At 41.5% G+C, this 14,283-nt stretch overlaps 1 protein-coding gene across 1 annotated transcript in view; it reads left to right on the top strand.

Annotated features, from left to right (window-relative positions):
• The first annotated feature begins 390 nt into the window (after nucleotides 1-390).
• Nucleotides 391-14,283, top strand: part of LOC145396097 (uncharacterized) — a 41,594-nt gene continuing 27,701 nt past the window's right edge. Inside the window, exons 1-7 of the mRNA XM_080269563.1 lie at nucleotides 391-563; nucleotides 2,981-3,068; nucleotides 4,416-4,802; nucleotides 7,760-7,956; nucleotides 8,794-8,818; nucleotides 10,107-10,224; nucleotides 11,686-11,732. Coding sequence (XP_080125689.1) covers nucleotides 438-563; nucleotides 2,981-3,068; nucleotides 4,416-4,802; nucleotides 7,760-7,956; nucleotides 8,794-8,818; nucleotides 10,107-10,224; nucleotides 11,686-11,732 — 988 coding nt within the window. The 5' untranslated portion in view covers nucleotides 391-437. The remainder of the gene's footprint in view (nucleotides 564-2,980; nucleotides 3,069-4,415; nucleotides 4,803-7,759; nucleotides 7,957-8,793; nucleotides 8,819-10,106; nucleotides 10,225-11,685; nucleotides 11,733-14,283) is intronic.

The raw sequence follows: 14,283 nt of genomic DNA, 5'->3' as shown, positions 1-14,283 counted from the left end.
CACAAGAAAATGTGTGAAAGTTGAGAATTGATCACATGAAAAATAAACGCAAAGTTGGAGGCAGACTCGATGAAGTGCTTTGCTGCGGTGCTCATCTTTAGGCCTTTGAGCTTCACCCATTATACCTGGGGTACAAGGATGCTGAATTTCCATGTGTGATTCCCGAGAATTATACCATCGATTCCCTAAAAAAGTGAAAAACGTTCTGGATTTTACTCTCCTTGGCCCTCTTACAGAAAGTAAACTAGTTACGACCCAGAATTGATTGTAAAACATTTTTGTGACCGTTCTTTCTAACAAAATCAGCGTTTTTCTTAGATCTTGGTAGTGCTGACAACAACGCCTGCCCTGCGCAGTGCGCAGGCTGGAGGCGAGTCCGGGAGAGGAAGTGGAAGGTGTTGTTTACATGTGCGTAGTTGTACTTCAAGCTAGTAAAAATGTCTAGTGATTCGAAGTCCCGGAAGATTGATGATCTGAGGGTGGTGGATCTGAAGGCTGAACTAGAGAAGAGGGGACTGGATAAGTCCGGCGTAAAGGCGGTGTTGACAGAGAGGTTAAGGAAGGTAAGAACACTGTAATTCAACATGGCGTGTTGTTGAGTCCACTTGGTCTGTACTTGATCTTTTTTTATTTTTTACTTTATAAAGATAGGTAATAACCCTTTATAGGAAACTATCAAGGAGTATATTTTCAATCACCGTTTTTCTTATCGTACGGTACTGTGGTTTCATTGTTATATCCGTAAAATGGTAAACTTAGACGTAATGAACAGGTCCGGACAAGGTGGCCTGCACAAGTATTCAGAGGTTTGTTTGTAATATGCACATACAGAAGAGGTGTGGTCACACAAAGACGCAGAAATAGAAGAAAACCATTTACAGGTGCCGTTGTAAAGGCAACACTTCAGTAACATCACATTTCTTGGCGACTTATTTTCCCCAGTATGGTATCATTGTTGTTGTTGTTGCTGGCGCACTCCCCTGTCGAGGAGTTCTGTTTTACAACAGATGGAGAGTTTCCTTACTATTTATTTATTTTTTCCTTTTTTCGAATCCCTTATATATTTCAATTGTTCCTTTCTCATATTTAGTATTATACTCATTTTCAGTTGCTTGATGTTTCTTTTATGTCTGTTTCCATCAATGTCTATCTTATCACTTTTCCCCACTGGTGCATTTTGTTTGATTTCTTGATCATTCATTTTTAGCCTCTTTAGTGTCCGGAACACCTCTATTTATTATAAAATACAAGGATAATTATTTATCAAATGGATGCGGTATTTCTGCGTAGTCTGTTAAAATGAGTCTTTCACAGGTAACTTGTTATTATTCCTGGATTACCACAGGCACTGGGGACTTTTATAAACTTGCCTCTGAAAGCTGTAAATGAGGATTTAGAATGCATGAAGATTCTGCCAACGTCTGCCAGTAGTTGGCCATATTTAACATTTCAGATGTGCATTTTTAAATTTGAAAGCTGGCTGTCAAATGCAAGTGAGGTTAGGTTTGGTTAATTCATCAAGCTTACCATTGCTTTGACATGGAATGCACTAACGAGGCCAGTTGGAATGGTGGTTGGTAAATGTGGCCAAAGTCTACTGAATGTGGCCAATCAGAGAGATCGTCGGTAAACATTGCCTCGCCACTTCCTTAAGTACCCCAAAATAGGTGTATTTTGTCTGTTTCCAGTCACATCTTGCAGTGGAACAGTTAACTAATCTGTGTTGCTTGTGTATCAGCCCTGACGTCATGAGTTTGTTATAATACAGGTGGAATCGCCGCTCCCGTTTGGTAAATAATTACCAGTACAGTACAAGCTTTCCTGTATTGTCATGTGCACTGATGTGCCAAGTGAAAATTGGAGGAGACTACAGCTGGTGGTTTTTTGAGCAGTATTATTACTGATAAACATTTGCTTTAAGTAGCAGAAGCACCTTACTAAATCAGTCCTTCTTCCTGATAGTCTTTTATATTTTTCTTGTTATTTCTGGGGTGGTGGGTTTCATGTTAAATTTCTTTCCATATTGTTTTTAGCAAATGAATTGGTAAGGTCGTGCTGCTGCCTAAAATAAATTGTACCGGGTACATTTACCAGTTGAATTGCAGAGTTAGGTTAGATTGGATTAAAATGTAAAAAAGACTACCAGGAAGAACTAATTTGGTAAAGTGCGTCTGTTGATTAAAGTACCGTAAAGCGAATGTTTATTATTACAGTACCAGGACCGGTATATAAATTTTTGTCACACAGGCATGGCCATTCCTAATATCCTATTGAAATTAGTCTCTCACAGGTTACTTGTTATGCTCATGGATTACCATAGATACAGGGTATTTTTTATATATTACCTGTGAAGTATGTAAAGACTTGTTTATATCAGATACCATCAACCCCATAAAGTTACAACCAAGAGCAAAACTTGCTGCCAAACTCCAAATGCACAACTTCCATTTGATACAGTTTCAAATTCTCCTGCTATGACAGGTTTAGATAATCTGAATAATTTAGGGTAGGATAGGTTATGATAGATTAAATGAGGATTACCATACTAAGTTAGGACAGACTGGGATTTGGTGTGATAGGTATTAGGAGTCTCTAAGGTAGGTTAAGTGGCAATCCTAGGTTGTTAAGATTAGGGGGATCTGTGGGATGAAACACGCTGATCAGGACAGATCAGGTTGGATAGGTTAGATTAGGCTGGGTTGTTAGGTTTCCTGTAGATTTGAATGTTTGATGCGCTGATGCATCCCATCGACAAAATAATCGGTAATCAATGCATCCAGTCAGTTACCTGCTGCTTTGCAAAGATCCCTAAGGCTGATGTATGATTATTATTCGGTGGGTTTTCCATGAACATAACCTGATAGTTTAGTGAGGTTAACTGGTAATACTATGATAATTAGTTTATATTGTATGGGGGGGGATGAGGACGTAAATTATGTGCAAGGGAGTTCTGTATTTTTAACATATCCTTATTCAACAGTCCCTTGAGGAGGAGGGCCATGACCCTGATCGGTATGAGTTTGAAGGCTCAACTACTGGCGGATCAACACCGGCCAAGATCAGTACCAGTGAGTATTATTATGTCATCAGTGTGTATAGTATCTTGTAAGAAACATTGCTTAGACTTATCCAGTCTTCTACCAGTTTTTTTTTTTTTTTTTTTTTTTTTTTTTTTTTTACATGCAAGGAAGAAGGAACCAAATGCCAGGGGCCTGCAAAATCGCTTCCACCAAGAAAAGGACAGAAACAAGATAACAGAGTCAAATTCAAGATCCATTGATTTCAAAATGCCTGGGCACACTGCACTTGAAAGACTGGAGATTGTAGGCAGTAGGAAAAACAGACAGAGGGAGACAGTTCCAGAGTTGACCTGTAGCATACATGAAGGACTGGGAGTAGGCTAGTAGTTAATTCTTGCATTAGAATTGGACAGAGAAGGGGTGAGAGTTTGTCGCCAGATGGGTGCTACATGCTCTCTGTAGTGGCGGAGGGATGCAAGCAGACAGTTCATAGGAGCAGTGACCATTGAAGTAGCGATAGAAAAGAGATAAAAATGCAACAGTGCGGCAAAAAGACAAAGGTTGAAGGAAGCCAGTAAGAGGAGTAGAGTTAATGAGATGAAAAGCCTTGGACTTCACCCAGTTGAGAAGAGCTTTATGTGGGGAGCTTCCCCAAAGGAGAGTTGTACTCTGTGCAGGGGCAAATAAAACCTGTGTATAAAGTCAACAACAGTCTAGCCGACTGTCATGGGACAAAAGGTCAGTGCATCATCCAGGTTGCCACAGTTACCTCCCTTAGTTACTCAGTGATATGGAGCCTATTATGGGTACGTGTTAACTGGGTGAAGAGACAGATGCACATGCAGTGTCCACCTTGGAACCAAATTTCCACACACTTCCCTGTGCCATGCTGTGATGAAGTGCTGTAAGCCGCATGGTAACATTGATTCTGTGCATTGGACAGCCCTACAGGGATGGTTGATGGGTCTTCTCAGTCAGATAGACTGGTGAGCACAACAGCAACTACCTACCATCATACAGTGGGTGAATGGACACTATAGATTCTTAACTCCATCACCTTATGTCACCTTACCAGGTCTTGTCTGAACTGGATAAAATCGTGTGCCAGTAGCCTAATACAGTACAGTACAAAATACATTTAAAGCCCAAAGGGACTTAGTACAATACTTTACTCTTTTTTCCTGTAACTTAGCCAAAAACTGCCATCTCTATCTTGAATCCTTAGCTGCATGAGTAGGTTAACAATAAATTATAGTTCTAGTCATGAAGAATTGGAAAGTATGTAGAGCCATGTTACTGTTTTTGACACTGACATGTGTGAACTAAGCTGCAGAAGGATGAAAATGTGGGCCAGGTTAAAGTAGAGCAAATACAGTATACTATTAATCCTTTCAGAAACCGTGAAGGAAAATGATGATTTGCCAAATCACGTGAATGGGGACTCAGGCAGTGGCAAGGGCGAGGAGGAAGAAGAGGAGACACAAGAGGAGGAGGATGTGGGAGAAGGCAGTGACTATGAGGAGGAGGAGGAGGTAAAGAAGGAGATAAAGAAGGATGTGAAGGAAGTAGAGAAGAAGGGAAAACCAGCTGTAAATAATAAAGAAGAGGAGGCGGTGAAAGGAAAGAAGATGGTAGAAGTCAAGACCCCAGTCGAGAAAAAGACACAGATGAAGAAAGAAGCAGCAACAGAAGAGGAAGTGAAGGGGAGCCAGATGGAGGAGAAGGGCGATGAAGGGAAGGAAGAGGAGGGAAAACCAATAGGGGATGTCCAGGACTGGGGAGGTGAGTGATAAGAAGAATATAGCTTTGTCTTCTCAGTATACACACATATATATACTATAAAACACTCCCTCTTCTTCATTCTTTCCTCTTCCTTCTGCCTATGGGTGACTCTACACGAGTAACAAGCCAAATGGTTTCCAGTACACTGGGAAACTCTATACAATACTACACTGGGTGGTAACCATATTACCATATTATGGCATCTGGTGGTTTAGTAATTAAGGCACTTCAATCGGATTGAGCCAGGGCAGGTTTATATCCAAGGGGTGGTTGAAGTTTATGGCTTACATAATGCTACTCAGGGATGAGTGAGGCTGGTCACTCTCATCTTAAATGTCAGGACCAACTTGCATAGTCCCGGGCTATTACGCTCCTCATGGGGCAGCAAAGGCTTGGATGATGGATGGATGGATATGTATTTACCCAATTTGTGATATAGGCCTACAGGAAATGAGCTACGCTCGTGGGGTCCCGTCTCTGTTTCTTTAGTAAGTCAAATTTTGCTTTAAATGCGTTTAAGTTTTAAGACTGGACAATCTCTTTGTCCAGGTTATTCCACAGGTCTGTACATCTATAAGGAAAACTATATTTCTTGATATCCTTCAAGCAGCTTGGCGTCTTCAGTTTCATTCCATGTCCTCTTGTTACTCTCTTATCCCATAAAAACAGATCTTCTTGGTCAATTTTATCTACTCCCATCCTGGTCCTGAACACTGCAATCATGTCGCCTCTCTTTCTCCTTTCTTCTAAGGAAGGCAAATCCAGCTTTTCCAGTCTCTCTCTGTACGACAGATCTGCCAGACTGGGGACCATTTTGGTTGCTGTTCTTTGTATTCTCTCAATCTTGTTTATATCTTTGTTTTTGTGTGGGGACCACACTACTGCTGCATATTCTAACCTGGGGCGAATCGTGGCCACTATCAATTTTTTCATCATCTCCTCATCCATATAATGAAAAGCTACCTTTATATTAGTCAGGAGTTTATACGTCTCTCTAACTGCCTTGTTAATGTGTTTTTCAGGTGACAAACTGTCCTGGACCAGCACTCTCAAATCTTTCTCTGCTCTCGCTTTTGTGATTGGTTCATTACCCATCAAATAATTCAGTGATGGCCTCTTGGTACTTTTACCCATTTCCAATATTTTACATTTCTTTGCATTAAATTTCATTTCCCACTTCCAGCTCCAATCGTGTATCCTATCCAGATCCTCCTGCAGCATTTTACAGTCCCTCTCGACCTCTACCTTCCTCGAGATCTTTGCATCATCAGCAGACAGACTTGCATAACTGTTCACTCCTTCTACCATATCATTTACTTAAATCAGGAACATTACTGGCGCCAACACCGAGCCCTGTGGGACTCCACTTGTTACTTCCCTCCATCCAGACATCCTATCCTTTATTACTGTCCTCATTTGTCTGTTTCTCAAAAAGTCTCTCATCCATTCCAGGAGGTTCCCCTTCAGTCCTCCTGTATGCTCTAGTTTCCACATTAGTCTCTTATGGGGTACCTTGTCAAAGGCCTTCTCCAAATCCAAATATACACAATCCACCCAACCATCTCTCTCCTGTAGCACGTTAGTCGCGCTTGAGTAAAAACTCAACAAGTTGGAAGCACATGACCCACTTCTAAATCCAAACTAACTATCAGCCAAAATATTCATCTCTTCCAGATATTTTATCCTTCCATCTTTCAGAATTCTTTCGCACAATTTTGCAACCATGCTGGTTAGAGACACTGGTCTATAATTCAGGGGTTCTTCCCTGTTTCCTTCCTTATAAATTGGTACCACATTTGCCCTCTTCCATTCTTGAGGCACTTTCCCCTCTTTTCAGAGAACACACAATTAAACTGTGAATCTTATCCGCCAGTTGTTCTCTGCATTCCTTTAGTACCCAATTAGAGATTCCATCTGGTCCTGGGGCTTTCCTTACATATTGAGTTTTCAGTAATTTATACACTTCCTGTACTTCCACTTTTATATCTTTTATCTCTACATTTCTAGTCATTCCCTCTCCTTCCACAAACTCCTTTTCATTAGTGGAAACTGATTGGAAAATTTGTTCATTATTTCTGCTTGCATTGCCACATCTTTATACACCTCTGCTTCTGCTTTCAGTTTGGTGATTCCTTCCTTTTGTTTCAATTTGCCTTTGACAAATCTGTAAAACAGTTTGGGTTCATCCTTACATTTGTCTATTATACCTTTTTCAAAATTCCTTTCTTCCTCTCTCTGTATTCTTGTATATTAATTTCTAGTTCTTTTATATTCTTCCTTTGTTCTGTTGTTACCTCTCTTTCTCCAATTGTTCCATGCCGTGTCTCTCTCTTTTTTTGCTATCATACACCTATTAAACCACTCCTTTTTCCTGTTTTCTTTTCCCCTTATTCTTGGCACAAATTTTTCTACTCCCAAATTATAGAGGCATAGAAAAATATCCTACTTCCTCTGTATCTCTCTTGTTTCTCTGAATTTTCTCCAATCTGCTTTTTCGAAAAATTTTCTCAGTCCTGTAAAGTTTGTGTGTGTGTGTGAGGAAGAGAGAGAGAGATGTAGGGAAGGAAGAAGAAGGTAACCCTGATAATAGTTTCCAAGCCCCTTGTTGCTCAGTCAGTGGCCAGTTATTGTCAGATATGCCAGATTAGAGTGTCAGTTGAACCTGTAACCAAAGGTACCTAATGCAGTACTGTCTCATAACAATGGATTATTGAATTTTTTGTAGCAGGATCATGGAAGAATAGTGGTGAAAGAGAAGTAATAGGAAGAGGAGCGTTTGAAATAGTGAAAAAGATGTTTGAGTATAAGGTAGCTTAAGAGGCTTTTCTCTCATGATCATCCACAGTTCAGGGATATTAACAAGAACATAATATTCAGGTTGGGGAATTGGACCAGTTCTGTCATGTGAAGGGAAACAGACAATAACTACCTGATATATTGTTTTTTTATTCTTTAAGGTCTTGCTGAGGAAACCCCCCACCTGGATGAGGAGCTGCAGGAGGAGGAACTTGAGGATGATCTGGAAGAGGAGGTTGGGCGGGGTGACGAGGATGACACCAGGAATATTGAGGACGACTCCATCAACCTTATGCTGGAGGATGAGGAAAAAATGCTGGAGGACGAGATCACCTTTAATGATAATGATCGATTCCAGGTAATGCAATTTAGTACATTACTTCCTGCTCACCCATGCATTTAGAAATTAGAAGTACCCCATATGAATGCATTGGAGGTGTCTCTTCTCCCCTCCCCTCCTTTTTTTTTTTATTTTTTATACCTATGCTGACTTCTACACCTAGAGTCATCAATTGAAATGACATTGATTTAATTGGTTTTGGTAAGGGTGTGTAGCAAAAACTAGTTTGTTTTGCCAAATTTTTCCGGTTTGGATTTTTTTTTTTTTTTTAATGCTCACCCTTACACCTAGTTTCATCAATAGAAACATATTTTACATTGATTTCATTGATTCTGGTAAGGTTCCCTAAGGAAAATAGGGTTTCTGCCCCCCCCCCCTTTTTTTTCCCCCCTAACCACAAGGTGGGACTTTTATAATATTTGATGGGAGGTTTTGTGGTAACCATTAGGCCTAGGGGACCGAGGTTGGCATTTTCAGGTGTGTAAATTCAGGTTCTTCAAATCTGTAAGAGGAGATTTTACCTTGATAAAAGTTGAAAAATCGACCTTGAATTGCAGCTGGGGTGGTCCATAGCTTCAGAAAAAATGTGATCTTAGGAGATGAATGAAGAATGAGAGAAAATCACCATCATCATAAAGTCATTCATCATCATTACCATCCAGACCTCTTCCAAGGATGTGGTGCGAAGAAGAGTTTGGCCAATTAAATAGACCACATTCCTTAACTCACCTTTTAAGCTCTCGGAATCTAAAATCCACCCTACGCACCTGCACATCCATTCTTGCACACTTCATGCCACCCATCAGCTGGACCAGAAGTGATCACTAATATTGCTTTTATTTCCGCTTGTTCCAGGACGATTCCACAGCTGACGGTAAAGGTAAGTGCTTGTGCTGAGATGGGGACAGTGTTGTTGCATCATCATTTTGGTTGTTATTAATTGAGTTAGCTAGTGTCAGAGTGAAGCACATACTGAAGGCTCACACTATATATATCTCCACCCTTACTCCTCCTCCTACTCCTGCCCCTGCGAGTGTGGTTTCTTCCATCATCTCGGCATGGTGATTGAATGGAGTTGGCAGACAGACAGACAGGAGGTGATGCTGGGAATGTGTGGATGCTGAGGTGCACTGCTGCCTTAACACAGAAACTCCAAATAAGAAGAAATTTGTGGACCAGCTGTGCTCTCGTCTGGAAGGTGTGGATAGGGAGTGTTGAGTTCTGGACGAAGTCCAGCTTTGAGCTTCCTCAGGAGTGCCACAAAGGACTGTAACAACACTTCTGTGCTTGTGTCTGCTGTGCTTACATGCAAGATTGTGTGGAAGATGTCTATATTTTACATGCAAGATTGTGTGGAGATGTGTATTTATCTATCCATAGACAGGCGCATAAATCCCGGAGGGGGTGGCCCCAAACAGACTTCCTCCCTATCAACCTATGGAGGATGTACACATTTAGAATTAAGTGTGGAGTGTGAGTCTGAAGTTTGTTGCTCTAGGTTAGGATTTATGCTATAGTGTTTATGGATCTAATTTAGGCATCCCAAAATGTTCCCTTCATCCTTTTTACTTTTTGTTTTTCATGTGCAAAGAGATTTCGGTCTGCCTGTGGATTGATGCTAAATGAGTAGCGTTATTCTTTAGAGTCCTCTGAGTATATTTTAACCAGAATGTCAAGAAGGAGAGGGGGTGTGGGGATCCAACACGGAGCAGCACTTCAGCAGCGATGGTGGTAGTGTTGGCGCCAGCTGTAGTGGTGGTGGTGGTGGCAGTAGCAGGTGTGATGGTGTCAGAAGCACTCACTCAAGCACCAGAAGGGACTTTGCACCTTTAGACATCCTTACAAGACATCTTGTAGCTTCTCAGTAGTAATGTGTTTTTTTTTAGCATGTAGTCCCTTCTGTAAGTTGCACAAGAATCTTAGCAGCAGTGGATGGAGATGAGCAGGAGGAAGTCAGCCCCTACGCAGGTCCCACACCCCCTCATAAGGATGGCACCAGTGACCACCCCACCCTGCCCCGTCCCACACCGTTCCGGCCATCCCTGCTTTCATCACCATCGGTGCGGCTTGACTCACTTCTGGCGCAGTGTCTGCCAGGGGGGAGTCACAGCCACAGTGTCGACAGCACCCGGTACCACCTGACCACCTCCACACTGCCACCCCCACAGAGCGTTCCCGCGGCAAGGCCAGCACTTCATCCACTACGGCATCGGCAGCGTCGGGCAAGAAGGACACCTCCTCCCACACCGATTCACAGGATAAGAAAGATTGCGATAAGCCCAAGAGGTTGGTTCCTCTTCGTGGGTTTGTATCAACAGGAGTCTAAGCCGCTACTGGGCCATACCTATGCTGTGGGGCTTCTGACCTCCCTTTAAAAAGCTGTACACCTCCTAGACCACTTGACCACATCCAGCCCATCACCATACTATCTGATGTGGCAGGCCGTTACCACAAGCCATCAAGGCTTACTATTTTTTGTTACCCTGTGAAGTTTTTTTTTTTTTTTTTTTTTTTTTTTTTCTCCAATGACCTCATTTTGACTTCATTCTTGGTACCTCTTGGTCTTATTGAGCTTGAGAGATTATTGGAACAGTTGGGGTTAGGTTTAGCCTTCAGTAACCCCTTTAAACAAGTGGACATTCTAAGCTGAATAAAATCACCCGGCAATAGCAAGAATGAAGCCAAGAATGCGTCATATGGAGTGTAGAGAGTAAATTTTAGGGAATCTTGGAAGACATGGAATAAGTAATCTGAAGCTGATGAGAGAGTGTTGGGTGTGCAGGGTTGGGAAGTACACTGAGTAAAGGAAGTCACTCTAGAGAGCAGCAACAGGAAAGGTAAAAATGTGGGAAGCTGTAACTGGGTTTTTGTAATTGTTGACCCACACTCATTTAACATGAACCCAGTGGACAACAGGTTGAAGTTGCTTTCCTCCTGCAGTCCACCATCCTTTCTGGAAATAAGGAGGGAGCTGGTGGACATTTCTTTAACAAAACAGAGAGGCGACTCAGTTATATGTGTTGGCAATGCCACAGGAAGGTGTCCCTCTCCTTGGTTAAATGTTAAAAGTGGAGAATATATTGGGAAGTAATAAGCTGGGTTTAGCACTTGGTTTAGCTTCCATTACATTGAAAATATGAGCTGTATACCGTACTAGCCAATTTCAATATGGGGCAGCCTTAAGAGGAAACAGCATGGCATCATTTGATTTGAATGATTTTGTGGGCCAGCTGAGTGGGGGGAAACACAACAACACTCGCATTGTGTTGTCAGTAACCTGCCTTGACAGACCTTGGAACCAGCACCCTGAAGGAATCCAAAACATGTTGATTGAATCCAAAACACCATTGATGGATGTTGGAACCCTTTGGCGGGGACTTTATGTTACCCTTCAGCCTTGTGGTTGTCTGAAGGATGGCAAATTCTGGTTGAATATTGCAACCATTCCTCAAGACATGCATGCAATTGTCACAAGGGATTTGAAGGCAGTGAATGAAACCAGTTCTTTTGGGGCACAGTTTAAATATAAGTCAAGAATGTAGGCTTTGTAAAATATTATGCTGTCAATAAAATGCAAATTTCCGATTAATACCAACCTTTGAATATAAATTAAAGTATAAGTATGTGATTTTTTACATGATTTTTAAATATTCAGAACTTGCATTGATAAATAATAATGTGAAATACTTGTATAAGATTTTCATCCTCTTAAAGACCCACTCTCATTGCCATGTTTTTATTCTGCAGCTCCGGAGAGGATAAAAGTAAAGACGACAAAGCCAAACCTACCCAGGGTAAGTTATACACTGCATTTACTCAAACTTGACAAAGAACCATAATCCCTTTTAACTTAGGATATTGCCAAGTCTAGTCCGATTAGAGGATGAGTTGGATTAGTAACCAAGAGAGTCAGTCCTATCTAGCAACAAAGGCTTATCAAGCTTCACGTAACCAAGCTTATATAGTCCAGTTATGGCAGGTTTTGTTATTATTATTATTACATTCACGTAACCAAGCTTATATAGTCCAGTTATGGCAGGTTTTGTTATTATTATTATTACATTCACGTAACCAAGCTTATATAGTCCAGTTATGGCAGGTTTTGTTATTATTATTATTACATTATTATTGATTGTGGTAGGGAAGTTATATGGAAAAATTATTGTAGAGAAAGTAAGAGAGAGATCAGAAGTCCTAGTGATTGAAGAAGGGCAGCTTGAGGAGTGGCAGAGAATGTGTGGATCAGATATTTGAGTAAAACAAGTAGTGGAGAAGGCGTGTGAGAAGGATTATAAGGTGTTTGTGGCATTAATGGATCTGGAAAATGCATACAACAAAGGAGACAGAGAAGGACTGTGGAAGGTTTTGCTCATGTAAGATGTAGATGGTAAGCTGCTAGGTGCCGTCAAGAGTTTTTATGATGGTAGTGAGGCATGTGTAAAGGTAAATGGGCATTTAAGTGATTGGTTCATGATCAGTGTGGGTGTGCGACTTGGTTGTGTGACGTCCCCGTGGTTGTTCAATATACAGTAATCACTCTAATATCCGGACGCCCAATATCCGAACATCCCCACTATCCGGACTTAAGAATGTTTCATACTGTACTTTTTTCCATACTATACTTACCTCATTTCACTCTTTAATGTCCTTTATTAGTGTGAATAGGATGTTAGGAGCTATGCATGTGCAGTAGGAAGGTGTTTTTCTGAGTTAGGCTAGGTTAGGGTCCATAAGTACCAGTCCAGGAGCCAGTCACCAGAATGTTTATTATTGTATGAACCTACTTCTAAACCCTCATTTTATGTTTCTTTTGCATTTTTTTCAGTCATTTATGTGCCTTACTGGTGTGATTTGGGTCTTAAATAGGTGCTATGCATGTCCAGAGGGAGTTGTATAGGTGTTTCTCTGAGTTCGGGTCCATAAGTACAAGTCCATAAGCTGGGGCCCAATATCCGGACAGAACCAATATCCGGACCTACCTATGGCTCTATTACGTCGGATATTGGAGTGATTACTGTATATATGGATGGGGTGATGAGAGAAGTAAAAACACAAGTAATGGAGAGAGGGATGGCATCTGTAATGAATGAAGTTGGATGGAGTATCTCAAATTTGTTGTTTGATGATGATAATGATACAGTGCTACATGCAAATACCAGACAAGAGCTTAGTAGACTAGTGCAGAATTTTGTAGATATCTTTGAGTGCCATGCTTTGAGAGTAAATGTATAAAAGAGTTAAGTGATGGTCACTGAAAGAGAAGGTGACTCCCAATGTAATGTTACAGTGAATGGAGAGAGACTGGAATTGGTGAGAGAGATCAAATACCTGGGTATAATGATAGAAAAGAGAGGAAAATGTGCAAAAGAAGTGGAAAGTAGAATGACACAAGGAAGAAAAGTAGCTGGTGCTTTGAAGGCCTTGATAAAAAACAGAGGCTTTAGTGTTGCAGCTGTGCGAGGCTTACAGGAGTGTTAGTGCCAACTTTAACTTATGGATGTGAGGATGTGGTGTGGCGTGAAAATCAAAAGTCAAGAGTAAGAGCAGTGGAGACAGGACCTCTGAGGAATGTATGTGGAGTACAGAGAGTGGATAAGATACTGAATAATGTGACTGGTTAAAGATATGGAGAGAGGAACTCTGTGGACACCAGAATCGAAAAGAGTGTACTGAGATGGTACGGTCATGTGGAGAGAATGGATAACAATAGAGCGAATTTGAAGGCGGGAGGACGCAAAGTAGGCCAACGAGCAGGTGGAGGGATGTGGTGGATGAGTGTGTGAGGAGGAGAGGTATGGAACTTGGTGAGGGTAAGGGACTGATAAGAGACTGAGCTGGCTTGATGAATTTGTGCAGAGAATCGCATAACCAGGGATTTGGCACCCCATTTTAATGTGACAGTGTTCGAATTGACTCTTATCAGATAGGTATTTGTGGAGGTACAGGACGTGGTGAAATTTTTTTTGGCCTATCAGTTGGAGCAAGGATTCTTTGGGCTTGAGTGATGAGCGAAAGGAAGTTTGTCCCATTGCACTGGGCAAACATGGGCTGACTGGACACTGCTACTCCTCACCCTGTCCTGGGGTGGGAAAGGAGATCCGGATGGTGATATTACTATTATTAAATGCATGGTGGCTTAGGTGGTTAAGGTACTCCAGACAGCTGTGGCCTGTGAAAGTTTAAATCCAAGGAATGGTTGACATCTACCACACACAACTTGTCATTTAGGGGAAGGCAATTTTTGACTCACCATAAATTATTCAACTGAGTAGCCATGCCCAGATGAGAGGACTGGATGATGGAAATGAAGGTGGGTGGAGGCATGGTAGACCAAGGAGAAGGTGG

The sequence above is a fragment of the Coenobita brevimanus genome, chromosome 34 (assembly GCF_032717465.1).
Source record: "Coenobita brevimanus isolate Jiangsu-jjx chromosome 34, ASM3271746v2, whole genome shotgun sequence".
In the NCBI taxonomy this organism is placed as follows: Eukaryota; Metazoa; Arthropoda; class Malacostraca; order Decapoda; family Coenobitidae; genus Coenobita; species Coenobita brevimanus.
This window is presented reverse-complemented; position numbering and strand designations above follow the sequence as displayed.